Source organism: Pleurodeles waltl, chromosome 2_2, assembly GCF_031143425.1.
Source record: "Pleurodeles waltl isolate 20211129_DDA chromosome 2_2, aPleWal1.hap1.20221129, whole genome shotgun sequence".
Lineage (NCBI taxonomy): Eukaryota > Metazoa > Chordata > Amphibia > Caudata > Salamandridae > Pleurodeles > Pleurodeles waltl.
Window position 1 is genome coordinate 318,773,077 of NC_090439.1, and position 16,791 is coordinate 318,789,867.

At 46.9% G+C, this 16,791-nt stretch overlaps 1 protein-coding gene across 2 annotated transcripts in view; it reads right to left on the reverse strand.

Annotated features, from left to right (window-relative positions):
• ATP9B (ATPase phospholipid transporting 9B (putative)) overlaps positions 1-16,791 on the reverse strand; it is a 2,250,419-nt gene that overhangs the window by 2,035,981 nt on the left and 197,647 nt on the right. For both annotated transcript variants that reach the window (XM_069219789.1, XM_069219790.1), the window contains exon 2: positions 2,366-2,539. In XM_069219789.1, the coding sequence (XP_069075890.1) occupies positions 2,366-2,539 (174 nt within the window). The remainder of the gene's footprint in view (positions 1-2,365; positions 2,540-16,791) is intronic.

Genomic DNA, 16,791 nt, shown 5'->3' on the forward strand with positions numbered 1-16,791 from the left:
TCTAACTATAATCAGTTGTGTGAGGGTAGGCCAACCGCCTCGTGTATGTTCTTTGTCTAAGTGAGACTCTCTGCTTTGAGCACCCATCCAGGTTTGCAGAAAGAGAAAAAGAAAACCCACGGCTCTGGTTGAGCTATTATTGTTCTGTCTGTTGTATGGTGGCGGGCAAGTCTCTTGACAGATAATGCAATCAGACGTCCCCGGTGTGATGATGGACAGTTCACCAAAACACCAAGTAGCAAACCTTATTTATCGTTATGGTGGAGCAGGATTCTCGGTCAGAGTTGGAGTCCCTCTCAACCTCGTCCCCCATCATAGTGATTCGTCATGCACCACTCCCACTCATTGACATTACCATTTCCAATGCTCTCTGCCTTTATCGTCATGTTTCTGAGGTGGATGGGGTGGTTCTCTTACTGCGTCGGGATCCCCACATTGAGCCACTGCAGGAGTCTGCTTCTTGTAACGGTTTTGGCCCACTGGGATCAGGGGCGGCTGCTCCAACCAGTCCCATGCTTCCTGTGAAGTGTGGAAGAACGATATCCTCTTTCTGTGGTTGCTCGCAGTTGGACTGGCAATATCATGACATATGGTATATTTAGTTCTCTCAGTCTTTTCTTTATAGCAAGAAAGGTAGCCCGCTGCCTTCGGACGTCTCTGGAGAAGTTGGGAAAAATATGTACAATGCTGCTCTCAACAGTAATGTTCCCCTTTCATCTGGCCTGGTTGAGGATGTAGTCACAATCCTTGTAACGCAGTAAGCGTGCCACCACTGGCCGCAAGGGAGGGAGGGGGATGGTAGGGGAGGTCTTGCCACGACTCTATGCACCCTTCCTAGGGCATGAAAAGAAGTCAGGCCTTCCGGTGTGATTTAGTCACGCAGCCAGCTTCCCAGGTAGGTCAGCATGTTGTCTTCTTCAATCCTTTCCGGTAGTCACACTATGCTAATAATATTCCAACTAGTTCGGTTTTCAGCATCTTCTGCCCGGATTTCTAATGTTTGGACCTTTACTTCCAGGTTAGTGAGGGGCTCGTTTGCAGATGTCAATGCAGGAGTTAGATCACTTGTATCTCTTTCAGATGTTGTGACCCGTTCCACTAGGCATTTATGGTAGTCGCACAGTACTCCCAGATCTGTCACCAGGGTATTAATTTTGGTTTCACATGCTTCTCCGGAGTCCGTTATTGCCTGTAGCATGTTTTGGAGTGTCACGCCTTCTGATGTTCTGGTGGACAGCAGCGGGTCTCCTGACCCGAGATTGCCATCTCCAACATCTCCCCCCCAGACCATGCCTGCCCCATGTCAGGCGCTCTCCTCGTCGGTCTTCCCCATTTAGCTTTTGGTCTTTCTGTGCTCTGGAGCATTCACTGTCCCCGGCTGGTTATGTTGTGTCTGTGCCAGTGTATTATGCACTGCCCCTGCGGCTTCCAGTTAATTGTATGTCAGTGAGAGGGCCCTTTCAGTTGCAGAGGACTTATCCCTCTTTTGAAAGGGGGGGGCTGAGGAGGAATGTATGACCCCTTCTGTCTCGTTGACGCTGCTTGCTGCATGGCCTGAGCAGGAACCCCCTCCATAATTTATCAGGCTCCCACCAGCATACACATTGGTGGGGGTAGTGATGAGTTTCATCTTTGGCAGTGCGCCACCCCAGGCCAGGATCGCAGGGGAAGGGTGCAGCAAGGCCAGGCAGTTCCACAGTTCACAAAGTTCTTTAAGGAGCCTGCAGCGCCTGTGGCTGGGCTCCTGAGGGCTGTAGTATGCCCCCCGCACCACTTACTTGAAGACTTGTCTCTCACGCTGTGGGCCCCTATAGAGCAGGGAGATGAGCTGGTCAGATCCTGTCAATGGGTCTGGCTGAGGGAAGGGGAGCGCCAGCACCCAATAACCTAGTGGAAGCTACCATGCAGTAAGAGGTACCACTGAAAAACTCAGAAGCAGATAGTGTAAACTCTTGCGTCTCCTGGGCATAAGCTCACAGGGACTCAGGAAACTATTCCAAAAAATTGGTCTGGCCTTCCTGGCCGTTATATAAATGCAACATACTCTGAAGTGGGAAAATGGCCTGGTTCACTGTTTGGGGGACTCAGATAAGAAAAGAGGCCTCGACTGCACACAGGTCAGATAAAGTAAATATTTTGAATATATCTGCTTAAAAGTCATCAACAGAACGCTGCTCATGGGCGGGAGACTCCCCTCAGAGATGTAATGGTTGACATGAGGAAAAAGATGGTAAGATAATGATCTCCACAAACCATTGAATAAGAGGTAGAAGTTATAATATATTTAGCTCAACAGTTCAAACGACACAATTTCAAGTGACTTAACTGAAACAAAATCAATGAATTGCAAAAGCAAACTATATACCTTGTACAAAGTAAATGCCAGCCCCCGAAAACAAACCATCCAAGGCCTCTCTTTTTCTGGGTTATTCTTGCTCTGGGTAATGTTTGGTAATCACTTTCATCATTTTCAAAACCTTCTTCAGACATCATCAGTGGCATTTCATCCAAAGGGGAAGTTTCATCATCTACTTCATACCTGTAATGCAGATCACATAAAGCTTAATGGAAAGAGAATAAAATTTAAGGACAGTAGTGATTGTTCTAACAAAGGGAGTGAAACTCACAATTATATAAAGGCACACCCATCCAGTCTTGCTTTACTAACACAGCAGGAAAGAAATAAGTAAGGGAAAGAATGCATTTCCCATTATCTGGGAAATTCAGTAAATCAACAAGTCTGCAGTCAACGAATGGAACCAAGAAACTAGTAAATAACTACAGCTATGGCTGGCATCTTGTTCTTTGTTTGATTATCTGCCGTTACTGCTAGAGAATCAATCGAGAAAAAACTGCGAGCAATCCATAAGTATGCAGGGAGATAAATATGTTCCACCAAGCAGCATCAAACACAGCTTTGCCCCCAGAAATGTCACAACTGCATCCCTCAGATCTATCAAATAAAAAACAGGAATTCATAAGAAGGGCTATCAAACGACAATATTGTAACTTTCTATCATGCGATGTAGTGAAAGTATAATGCTATCCGTTTAGTGACTCAGTTACTCTTACTCTGTAAGCTCTTGCCCTTTATCTACGTGTAGATATTCCTGCCCCTTACTGCAAGGAAAGTAAACTGATCCTTTAGCACTTTCAATTGAGAATTCTGGGACTCTGTTTGACATATGAATGCATATGTCATATCCAGGTCGATTTCAACCCCGAGTGTATGCTCCCTCTGCCAGGCCTCTTCAATCTGTAAAAGGGGACTATTAACATACAGACTAAAATACTATGAGGTAACTTAATCCTCTTTAGCATCCCGGCTCTTTCACATTCCCACACAGTGGGAATACTTCACAGCTTCCGAGAACGAGAAAGGGAAGAGGAGCCAGAGAGGATCGGGCAGCTAAGGTCTAGGTAACGACATTTTGCAAAAATTCCTGGACGAATTTTGGATTTCTCTGGGACTGTAGTGGCGTTACACAGCTACCGGGCATGTATCTCTTACTGACACTTGTCAGGAGAAAGCCACCCAAGCCTTGGTAAAATGCAGTTCTGGATGGCGGAACAGTAGGCTCTGTTCCACACGTAGCAATGGTGATGGAGGACAATATTTGTCTGGCAATAGTGACTTATAGCAGTTGCATGACTGGCATAAATGTTTCCAAAATAACAAAGAGCTAGTCTGGTGAATGCAGATCCCTGGTTCAACTGAGATGAAAACACGTATGTAGTACATCCACATTGTGCTGAAGCTCCTCAGCCAAGTGGCTGTGTACATGTGGGAAGAAAGTCAGAAGAACAATATTCTTATTTGGATGGAAATCCAAAAGTATCTTCAGAATGAAAGAAGAGGGAGTGTTGAGACTAACCCAGTTTGTATAAATCATTGTATTGGTCTCTGAGGAACAAATAGCCTTGCTACCACACTTGAGCAATATTTTGAGCAGTATGAAGACCATCTTCCATGAGAGAAGACCAATGCAACAGGATTCACTTTATGCTCAAAAGATATCAGGCAAGCAAGAACTAAATTAAGGTCCTGCAGGGCAAAGGAATGCTGTACCAAAGAGAACAAGTGCATTAGGTTTGCTGATGCCTGTGGATGGACTTGTTAGCCATGGTGAAATATTCCACAGGCCTGTTTGGAGTAGACACCTCTTGTAACAAGGAATGCATTGCAGCTATGCCAATTCATCCCTTTCTGAACTAGAGAACACAGAAATGACAAGATCTCTCCACTGAGCACACAGTGGGTAAATGTTCCTTGATAAAACTTTGTGACAGAAAAGCAGCAATTAATTATTATGCAAGATTATAATATGAGATCTCCAGGCAGCCTTCAAAACCTCAAAATGCTCTGAGGATAAAAGAGATGTTGACATTTTAAGTGCTCAGGAAACGTGCTCTGAAGCTAAGCGAGTGTAGAAGCACCTGCTGTTCATTATTTGCTGAAAGTTGCTCCTCTAGAGGAGACATGTGTTGTCTATTTATAGAATGTGCACAGATCAGAATTACTAACCTGTCAAGGCCACCCTGAAGCCATGACGATTACTGAGCACTGTAGCCCTTTTTGATCTTCAGGAGAATTCAAAGAATCTGGGGGATTAGCAGAAAGGCATACAAGAAAACTCCGTTCAGACCAACATCAGACTGCCACTCAGAGATCTGATTACCCTGCAGTTTGTGGCTGGTCAACACAAGGCCTCAAGGATAGGTTAAAGGACTTCCTGGAGTATTTCCCATTCAAGTGACAAGTACAGATGCCTACCTAGACTCTGGGCTATGAAACTGCTGATCCCCACAATGTGACAGACTATCTGGAACATGTGTTGCAGTGACCAGTCTCACAGAGATATAGCCAGAAAGACGTGCTGTGGCTACTGGATGTCCCCTTATTTCCAATGGAAAAATCAGGTGTTAGCATTGTCATCATGTACCCTAACCGCAACAGATCTCAGCACTGGTAGAAAAGTCTTTAACAGGAAGATGGCTATCTTCAGTTTCAAAAGCATATGGGTCACAAGGAAATGAAGAAGAGTTCCCTACAGTAGCTCTGTGACACACACACACACTAAACCGAAGGAATACTGCCACAAACACATATCCGCCAGACCAAAGGTTAGTGGTAAACTGTAGGTACGAACACCCATACCGTTATGCCAACAAAACAATGTCCTCAACATTATGACCCACAAATCACTACGGTGGACAATCAACAGCAGTAAACCATTGGCGGTACACACAGGCATGGTCAGAATGGCCACCCAAATTGATAAAAACACAACATTGGGCAAAACAAAAATCACACACCTGAGACACACTGATACATATACCACAGCCACCCACCCACAGCACTACAAAATACACACCCACATTACCCACAACCCTTTCCGAACACAAACAATTGCCAAGAGATAGCCACGCAAATCAGAGACACAACTACACACACACCACAAACACCCATCAATCCGTCACGCACCCCACACCCCACCACATTACTCCTCACCCACTGCACAACATACACAACACAACACCCCCACAAAGGCACCCACGTTTCACAGATGAGGCGTTGGAAGTCATGGTGGTGGAAGTAGTCAGGGTAGAGCCACAGCTGTTTGGAGCACAGGTACAGCAAATCTCCATTGCAAGAAAGATGGCGCTATGGAGGAGCATTGTGGACCGGGTGAATGCCGTAGGACAGTATCTAAGAACAAGGGACGACATCAGGAAGAGGTGGAACGACCTACGGGGAAGCAGGGGTGTGGAATTTATTAAAATATCTACTTGTCCAGGGGACAGGTTGCTTCTCAAATCTACTTGTCCTGTAAAAAGATCTACTTGTCCCTTTGGTGCCATGTAGTGTGGCGACAAATTATGGCAGCAATTAATAGCCTCTCTGATTATGCCAGGGCTACTACCATAGTAGGGCTTGAATACTTGGAGTTTCAATCCCTACTGTAGCAATTTCCTTATTTTGCCACCTTTCTGCAGATCTGCATACTGGGGCTGGAGGAAGCAGTAAGCAATAGTTCCAGGGCTGGAATGCCTTTGAGTCTGCAAACCTACTAACCTGCATGTTTTAAAGATTTTTACCAGCTTCTCCCTAATATTTTCCCATAATAAGAAAGGTTGGACATTTACTCCTGACAATGGCAGAATTAGAACTTCTTCCAGGGTTGGGAAGAAAGTGGCTGGAGGGAAAATGAACTTGCAAATGCTCAATAGATTTTCACATGAGCAAATCTACACATCGTATTTACCCACGCTAAAATACAGTTCACAAATATTTTATAGGGGTACGACATATACCATGGGTGCACTTTTGTGACTTTCTTTAAGAATTTGGGGCCACAAGTAGGTAGGTTCAGATTTGAGACCTGCAAATTGCGAGTCGCAAATCCGAATGTAGGATGGTGTCCTTGACACCATCTGTGATTCGCAAGGGCTTCGCAAATGCCCACATCATGAATAATCATGAGGTGGGTCGCAATTTGCGACCCCCTCACGAATGGTGGCCTGCTGGAGACAGCAGACCACCATGTCTGTGACTGCTTTTCAAAAAAGCAGTTTTTTTTGTAATGCAGCCCGTTTTCCTTAAAGGAAAACGAGATGCATAACAAAAACGAAAATTGAAACGTTTTCGTTTTATTTTTTTCAGAGCAGGCAGTGGTCCACAGGACCACTGCTTGCTCTGAAAAAATGTTTACAGTGACATTCACAATGGGAAAGGGGTCCCATGGGGATCCCTTCCCTTTTGCGAAAGTGTTAGCACCCATTTGAAATGGGTGCAAACTGCGATTGGTTTGCGCCCGCGGTCACAAAACAATCCTACATTGCACTGCGAGTTGCAATTAGGAAGGGAACACCCCTTACTAATTGCGAGTCGCAAACCCGTTTTGTGATTCGGTAACCAGGTTACTGAATCGCAAAACTGGGTTTGTGCATCGCAATGTGCTTTTTGCACGTCGCAAACAGCGAAAGTCGCTGTTTGCGACATGCAAAAAGCTACCTACATGTGGGTCTTGGTCCCTAATTAGGTCTGGTGTTAACAAAGACATTTTGTTTTTATTAAACTTCTATTTCTCTCTCTTTCGGCTGGCTTTACTGTGAGTGATCGCATTCTGCTCTTCCACAAGGAGCATATTGCCACACAAAGTAGTTTTGTTCAGTGTCAGGAACTACAGTGGCAATCAGTGACGTAACGAAACTGGAGGGTGCCCCTTTGCAAAGAACATGGAGGAGCCCCCTCTCCAGACTCACTCAGGGCAGGTGCTGTGCTGACGGGGCCCCCTGGAGGGCGGCTGCAGGGCCTTTGTTATGCCGCTGGTGGCAACGTGTGCTTTAAGAGTTCAAAAACTTTTTGGGGGGGTTTTGCCAATGTTTGTTACAATGTTGAGGGCCTGGTAGCTCCCACAACAATAAAGTGTTACAAAAGCCATGTCAAAACAAGACACGCATTGATGAAACTAAAAGACTTATAAAAATATGTCAGATCAGTTGGCTTTGTCAGTGTTTGTTTATTTTCATGCTTCCCATAATCGTGTTGAAAATGGTTACACTGATTTTCCATTAGAAATATTTTTGGGAAATACTAGCATGCATCAACACATTTTACTAAATGACACTTCATTTGCATATAATCAGAGAGCATTCTGGGAGCATTATACTTAGCCTCTTAGCCTAAACTTTTCAAACATGTGTGTACATGTTTTTTTGTTTTGTACTGGAACAACGTCAGTAGTGAAGTGTGACCTTAAAACATTTATTTACAGCACGCACCCTAATAATGAAGGCTTTCAAATAATGAACCATAAATACAAGTTCGAACAGCATTATCTTTTGGAAACACATTACCTCAACTGCAGAGAGTTCAACTCTCTGTAAACAGGCAGCCAAAGGGTTTGTGCTGCAGGGGGTTGGGCCTACTTGTCCCAAGGACAAAGTAAACATAAAAACTTGTTGCCCTTGACCCCAAACAAGATGTCCCGGGCGTCGGGCGATAGGAATTCCACATCCCTGGGGGAAGGTACGTTCCATGGCAACAAGGCACCAGTTCCCCGTCCAGAGAACTGGCGGTGGACCCCCACCTCTTCCCCCACAGCTGACAGCATGGGAGGAGCAAGTCTTGGCAATACTGCATCCTGAGGGACTCAATGGAGTTTCCGGAGGACTGGACATTGGTGAGTCAATAGTTACTACCTATCTCCCCGCCACATACCTGCATGCCACCACCACCCCTCACACTGACACCCATCACTCCACTCCATCCCACACAGTGCACCACAATTGACTAACCTGAATGCAAAGCCCTGCATGCCATACCCCCTGCATGAACATCCCTCCCAGCCCTGCAAGTACACCCACCACCAATGCATGCACAGCATGGATTACTAACAATTCCACAAGACATCACCATACACAAACAAAGGTGGCAGGGCAACAGCAACAATATAGGGGAAGCTAGACATGTAGAAAATGTCACAGATATGTAGCATAATACACAACTTACATCCCCACAGGTGCTAGAGCCAATCTCAGCGGTGAGGAGGTGCCATGGCTACCCAATCCCTCATCAGAAGATGCCCCCAGTGATGACAGTAACTCTGGAATTCTGGATCTGGATGAACTTTCTGGCCCATCAGGGATCACTGGTCAGTCGGACACCCCAACCCACACCCACTCCACCACAGAGTCTCCCCCCTCAGTATCCAACACCACAGCAGTCACCCAAGGTCCCCACACCCCTGTCCCCAGGACACGTCAATCAGCAGTGTGCCCACCTGTACAGGGACCCCAGTCCACACCTCACAGCCAAGACAATCACGTTCCTAGGGTCAGTGGCAGTGGGCACACCACTCAGGGGACACAGGCACAGGGGGTCAGGGACACACAGAGGACAGCTGTGTGCCGGGGGAGGACAGGCCCAGGGAACCAAATGCCCAGGAGGCACTCACCAATGTCCTGGGGGCTTACCAACAATCCCAGGAAAAGATGGGTCAGATGTCATGCAGAAGAACCAGCGGCTGCAGGAGGGACACCACCAGGAAATCACGAAAGATTTACAGGCCTCAACACCACCATGGTCTCCATAGCAGGGGTGCTGGGTGATATGGCCAACATCATGAGAGACTACACAGCACACCAACGGGCCCCTTCCACTAGCCAGTCAACTGAACAGCCCTCCACATCTGCGACAGCTAGTGGACAGGTGGCCCTGCCACAGGACCCACTGGCCACCAGCACCCCTCCCCCTGCAGAAGGTGAACCACCTCGCAAACATGCCCTGCAACCCAGATAGATGCCAGAGACACTTCCCAAGACCAAGACCGCCACCAGAAAATGAGACCCTCCTGAATGTCTCCCTTGTGTTCCACTCTGTCACATTGTCCACTTTGAACTGCCATTACTCCCCTTCCTATGGCCCGTGGACACTGGACCTGTGCTACAAACAGACTGGACCAATACCCTGGTCTTACCTCTACCATCACCCCATTCCATGGCACTACTCCTTCTATATTTTTCACTACAATAAACACCCTTGCACATAACTTGAGTGATAGTGCTTTGTGTGGTGAAAATGTGCAATAATATTAACAGTCTCATCTTGTGCAATTGTCCTGATCTTTGTGATTGCATACAAATAATGGCCTGTAGCTGTCTGTAGACATCACATCAGTACACAGTTGTAACCACACTAACATCTGCAAAATGAGAAGGCATAGGTGAGAGTCAGTTGAAATGTTAAGGCAGTGACTGCCATCATGCTAGAGCCACACTGAAAAGATAAATAATCAGAGGAATGGTCAGTTCCACTGTCTTACCTGTGTGCTATTGGAAGTACTGCCGTATGACTGATGTCCTGTTGTCCACATCCTCATCCTCTGCCTCCTCATCCTCACTGTCCTGAGGGTCTACTGCTGCCACAGGAGCATTTTCACCCTCCTCCTCCTGTAGATAAGGCACATGTTGTCTGATGGCCAGGTTGTGCAACATGCAGCATACAACAACTATCTGGCAGACCTTCTCAGGGGAGTGGAAGAGAGATCCACCTGTCAGATGGAGGCATGTGAACCTGGCCTTAAGGAGGCCGAACATCACACAAGAGTGGCACAGACAAATACAGGCTATCTGCTCCCCTCCTAAGAGACACAAACGCTCCCACTCAGACACCAAACAGCCATCCACCTCACACATGCACACTGTCCATGCACCTGCACCCACGTCCAGCAGACGTACACCTCCTACATCCACTTCCTCTACCTTCAGTCCCATCCCTTCTCCCACATCCCGCCCCAACGTCCCTAAGAAGCTTTTCCTTGCCCAACTTGCCCTCTTCTCTTCACCTCCACCCCCGTCCTGCCCATAAGAACAGGGCCCCACTGACACAGCCCAGCACCTCAGCCAAACAGTCTGCCACTGCTCCCACCAAAAAATCAGCTGCTGGCACAAAGGGGACCCTGAGTGAGATGGCAGCCACTCCTAGTAAGTGCACACCTCCACCTCAGAAAGGGAGGACAAGGGTGGCAAATCCCAAGGGACAGAGGACGGGGTCAGTGGAGGCACGTCCCAGCCCTTGAGGCAAGGATACCAGTCACATGTCAAAGGCCAAGGCGGCCCGTCACAAGAGGGAACACATGAATCCCACCTCCACCAAAGAAAGCCAAGGAGCCCCCTCCACCACCAAAGAAAGCCAAGGTTCCCCCTCCACCACCAAAGAAAGCCAAGGAACCCCCTCCACCACCAAAGAAAGCAAAGAAGCCCCCTCCCCACCAGACAAAGTTATTGAACCCCCTCCACCACCAAAGAAAGCAAAGGAGCCCCCTCCACCACCAAAAAAAATCCAAGGAGCACCCTCCACCAGCAGAGGGCAAGGAGCCTTCTCCACCAGCAGAGGCACCCAATGAGCCCCCTCCACCAACAGAGGCACCCAAGAAGCCCTCTCCGCCAGCAGAGGGCAGGGAGCCGTCTCCACCAGCAGAGGCACCCAAGGACCCCCTCCACCAGCAAAGAGCAGGAGCCCTCTCCACCAGCAGAGGCACCCAAGGAAACCCCTCCACCAGCTGAGGGCATGAAGCCTGCCCTCCACAGACTGTTGGGCAAGGAGCCCCCTCCAGAACCAGTGGGCATTTTACTCACTCCAGAGACTGTGGCCTTTCACTCCCCTCCAGTGACAATTGGGCAAGGAGCCCCCTCCAGAACCAGCGGGCACGTTACCCACTCCAGACACTGTGGCCTTTCACTCCCCTCCAGTGACAATTGGGCAAGGAGCCCCCTCCAGAATCATTGGGCATGTTACCCACTTCAGCTGAGGTGTCCCCCATCCCCGTGAGGTGCCTGCCCATTTCCAACATGATGCCCCTGAACAGTGGAGTCCGGATTATGTCAGGAGTCAAGTTGGGCCTTAAACTGTGCCCTGTGGCCATGTGGGCTTTTGATACTTTGGACTGGCCATTGGCCCAATCTGGACATTGACGCCTGCATTTACATTTCATGTTTCATTTTGGTGGCTGTTGGCAGCAAATGACATTGTTTGTACATCAGAATTGTTGTCCTTGCATTATTTTCACGTGGGTCCTGTGACATTAGTTTTACTCGGCAGCTGATTGTGTATGGTGTGTGTGTGTGAATGGTGTGTGTTATGCATGTGTGTGTCACTCCTTTTCCTCCCTCGCTCCCTTGTGTGCTAGGCAGCTGTACTCACCGTCGTCGTCGGCACTGGTGTTACAGGATGGCCATGGCGTGGTAGAGCATCGGGAAGACTTGGAGTTCTGGTTCCATGGCGGCGGCGGGGTTCTTTGTGTCCCTGATGGTGAGTTTTTGGTTTTCTGTGAATTGCTTCTGCCAGGCTTTTGATGGCGTTGGTACCGCCCTGGAAATCCTTCTGGTTTACTCTATTATAATATGGAGGGCAGTACCTTGACTTCCGCCTGGCTGTTGATGGCTACCACCGTGGTAAGTGGTGTTAACGTCCTGGTGGTTGGTGTGGTACATTGCCTGTCTATGGGAGGTATCACCGCCACGGTCATAATTTGGCAGTAATTACCGCCAGGCTGTTGGCGGTATTACTGCCACTTTAACAGTCACCACCAATGTCATAATGAGGACCTGTGCCCAGTGCTTAATCATCACTATGTCAAAGTGCTCAAACACATGCTGTCTGGCGCCCATCTAGTGCATTCTGATTGCTTGTGTGAACAGTCATAGAGTTAGGTAATGAGTTATTCCTACACTGAACTCAAACCTTATTGGTTAGTCGTGGAAGATTTTGTTCCCTGATGTTAGCGCTGTTGGTAGGTTCCAGCGTGTCATAATCAAACCAGTACACACACACATGTAAAGCCTAAATTATCGTTCACATGTTGATCACAAATGCTCCTGCAGACTTGAGTAGACAGCTCGTACTCCAAGACTTTCCAACCAAAAGCTTATCACACTCCAAACCACCACTTGTTTTGTTTACATAATCAATAACACGCTCATAAATACATACATGTGTTAAATGCCTCTATGCACTTTTGGTCAAATATATAACAGAAACCATTAAAGTGGCTTAGCATCCAGAAGCATCCTACCGTCAACAATCATCTAATATATATAGGGCAACTTATAATGTTGTGGCAGGCATCTACTGTACAATCCAGGAACTTGGACTAAAGGACACGCATATTATAATGCTGAGGAGCCAGTATCAGAGAGCTTGCAGTATGTTGTATATGTCTATTGTGATGTGTGCATTTCGCAGTGTGGTCTATGTAGGAAGTATTTTGGTCTTTTATATGAGGTTCAGAGGTGTGCTACAAGTATAAATATGTTACAGTAAACGGCTGAATTTACGACTAGAATTTAGCTGAAAGATGTGGGGGATACCGTCTCATTTGCTTATACTTCCCATAATTATCATCATTAGTCCTTATTAGGACTTAATGATAGCTATTCATGTGACTGTGCTGGGGGCCATAATTCAGTCCATCGTTTATTCCCCCACCAGAACCAATGCTGATCTGTCTATGGCTAGGTCTGATCTAAGATCTCATAGTGGGCATGAAAACAATTGGTTGGAATGAGACCCGTGTAATTGCAGTGGTTTGATTACTGGCAGAAAGGTTCCATTCATCTTATGTGTGTTTGATATAACGTCCTCAATGACCATGGTTATTCCCAGATGTGAGCCCGTGCTCTGTGTCAGTGGAACCATGCCGCACTGGTCTGAAGAGGTCCCCAATAGGCAACAACCAGTCTTGGGTTCCGTTTCAGAAAGGACCCGGCTTAGCGCTCATACTGGAGCAGGACCACGGCTGATTTGCATATGGTAGAAAAACTTGGAATGGATTGGTACCCTGAACGACTGCTAGTGGTCAGACTATTTGCAAGCATCCTTCCATCAACTTATGGACGTTTCAAGTAGCATCTCTGTTCTTACGTGCAGAGATTCTGTGACCCAGAAACCTCAAAAGACACCATTTGTAAATGGTCTATCAAGAATACAGTAACATTTTGAAAAGTGGTTTCTCACACACGTAGGCAACAGAGGGTTACACCTAACAATGTCCAATACTTTTGGGGCATACAAGCTCTTTGTTTTGACCTTGTTGAACGAGGAGGGTGGCTCTCTATGAGTGCAAATTTCAGATAAAAGTCACTGTCCATTGAAAATGATCGGGAGCTTCAGACATGTTCTGTACATTTGTTTAAAAATGCAAAATTAAAATTGTAAAAAAAGAAATGTGGTTTTTATGGGACCACACAGAAAAGTGTATGAACAACTGAACTTTCTGCTGGGGCAAGAAGACTACCACTGTGAACCAGAAACTTTGTCAAAAGCAGAAGGGTTGCACTTAGTGCAAAAGGCAGTGTCCTGCAATGGAAGTGGTCTCTTGATGAAAGGCAACATTTTTAACTACTGTTCAGGAAGTTATTTATTCAGATCATAAAGACCTTTACAAAGAAATAGTGCCAAGTATTGTTACATGCCTCTCTGTGGTGATGGAGTTTGGGTGACTGTTCCTAAATGGAGGAACCTCTCTTGCACCTGCAGAGGTTTTTGGGTTGCCATCTGTGATAGAGGCAGTCTGGATGAGGTGCCCATGGCCACCACTAAGGAGGCCCATGTGTCTTTTGTTATCTGGGTCCAGTAGTGGTTGTGGAGGGAAAATGTGCATCTCACTGTCTTGGAGAAGGGATTGTCATGAGATGATGCTGAGGAAGAAGGTTCATCTGGATGGCATTCACTGGACTTTCTTGGCCTCAGTAGAAGTTGTTAGGACAGACTTTCTCTTTGGACACAAAATTCTCCTCTTTGCCTCCATAGTTCCTGGGAAGAGAACGTTCCAGCTTAAGGTCATGGATCACAAAAATTGCCTAGCCTTGAAAGAATGGAAGGCATTACTCAACTGCGAAAGAGACTGTCTGGCTGGTACCTCTTGGATTTCAGTCAGCTACTGAGCCATTGTTTTGCTAGTTCTGTATTGTTGGAGGGCTTCATCTGCTGTGAGACAGAATAGGTTCTTCCACTCGAAAAGCAAGTCAATGACTTTATCCCGAGCCTCTGGTTTTAGGTTGAAAAACATGAGCCCCCAACTGGTACTACATAGCCGTCTAGTAAAACTAACAGCTGTGTCAGTGAGGTTCCTGAACATCAGCAGTTTCTGGTTCACAGCTAACTTGGTCTGGTTAAGAATGAATTTATAAACTGGAAGAGAGGAGGCCTAGTGATCAAACTTGTGCAAAAAGTATAGACCTCAGCTTGCTATGATTGCTTTGTGCATGTAGGAGAATGCTGCTTTGTCCTTTAAGCAAGCTGCTATCATCAACACAGATTACGTTCCGATATTTCCACATTAAATAGTGCTTGGGCCCAGCGTATGGTGCCCAATATGTCAGAGGACAGAAAAAGCTTCTTCCACATTTCATGACCCTTCTTTAGAACCTGGTATTCAATATAAAGAGACAAGCAGAGAACTTAGAGGCATCATCTTTCAGTTGGTACAGTAAATTTAGGGAGTGCTGGTGACCTTGTAACAGGAAATCAGATTCCTGCAACCTGAAGAAAGAAGGAGGACTGCTGACCTGAAAGCCCCACAGAGACGACAACTGACTTAGCCCCAGCCCTACCGGCTTGTCTCCAGACTCAAAGAACCTGCCCAGTGACTCATCGAGCGGGACCAGCGACCTCTGAGGACTCAGAGGACTGACCTGCACCTAAAGAACCAAGAACCTCCAGAAGACGGCGGCTCTGTCCAGAAACAACTACAAAACAACAAGAAACCAACGTAAAAGAGACTCTCACTTCCCGCCATAAGCGTGAGTCTTCACACTCTGCACCGACGCCCCCGGCTCGAGTTTGGAGTAACCAACACTGCAGAGTGGTCTCCCCGCAACTCCAACGACGTGGACACCCTGAGTCGACCTCCCTGCACCCCCAAAGCAACGCCTGCAGAGAGGATCCAGAGACTCCACCTGACCACGACTGCCTGGTACAAAGGAACCCGATACCTGGACCAAGCACTGCACCCGGAGCCCCAGGACTGAGAGTAATCACCCATGCCGGATTGACCAGCATGCAGCCCTCATCCTAGATCAGTCGGTGGCTGGCCAAAGAAGCCCCCCTGTGCCCTGCCTGCATCTCCAGAGTGACCCCGGGTCCCTCCATTGTTTTCAATACAAAACCCGATGCCTACTTTGCACACTGCATCCTGCCGCCTGCTGTGCCGCTGAGGGTGTGTTTTGTGTGCTTGTGTGTGTGTCCCCCCACAGTGCTCTACAAAAAAAAAACCTGGTCTGCTCCCAGAGGAAGCAGGTACTTACCTGCTAGCAGACTGGAACCGGAGTACCCCTGTTCTCCATAGGCGCCTATGTTGTTTGGGCCCTCCTTTGAACTCTGCACCTGACCGGCCCTGCGTTGCTGATTCGGTGGCTTTGGGGTTGCCTTGAACCCCCAACAATGGGCTGCCTATGCCCAGGAGACTGACTGTGTAAGTGCTTTACTTACCTGACAAACTAACGTTTACTTACCTCACCCAGGAACTACTGATTTTTGTAGTGTCCACTTTTAAAATAGCTTTTTGCCATTTTAATCAAAACTGTGCGTACTACTGTTTTAAATCAAAGTTCTATACTTACCTGTGTGAAGTACCTTACAATTTATGTACTTACCTAAAATTTGAATCTTGTGGTTCTAAAAATAAATTAAGAAAATATATTTTTGTATATAAAAACCTATTGGCCTGGAGCTAAGTCTTTGAGTGTGTTCCTCATTTATGAACTGTGTGTGTACAACAAATGCTTAACACTACCCTCTGATAAGCCTACTGCTCAACCACACCACCACAAAATAGAGCATTAGTATTATATAATTTTGCCACTATCAACCTCTAGGGGGAACCCTTGGACTCTGTGCACACTGTCTCTCACTTTGAGATAGTGTATACAGAGGCAACTTCCTACACAGTTCTACCCCCATAACACTGTGAATTCATCTGCCATAGGAATCCCTCACAAGAAAAGTTGGGCTAAACTCCCTAGTACAAGCGGTTTGATTCACCAAAGAAAACCGAAGAGAAAGGAAGCTTGGGTCAAGATCTTTGCTTAGTGGGCTCAATGTCAAAGCGCAATGTTTCTACTGAAGAAGAAATTGCCTCAACCCTTTGGAGCAAGAGCAGACAGGGTCTCCTAATCCAAAAGGAGAGAACAGTTTGACTCTTTAGTGCAACCATGGTTTAAGGCCGCCAGATGTGAGCTTAGGCTTAACTCTGCAATACAACAGACACTCTGGAAAATGTAGTACAG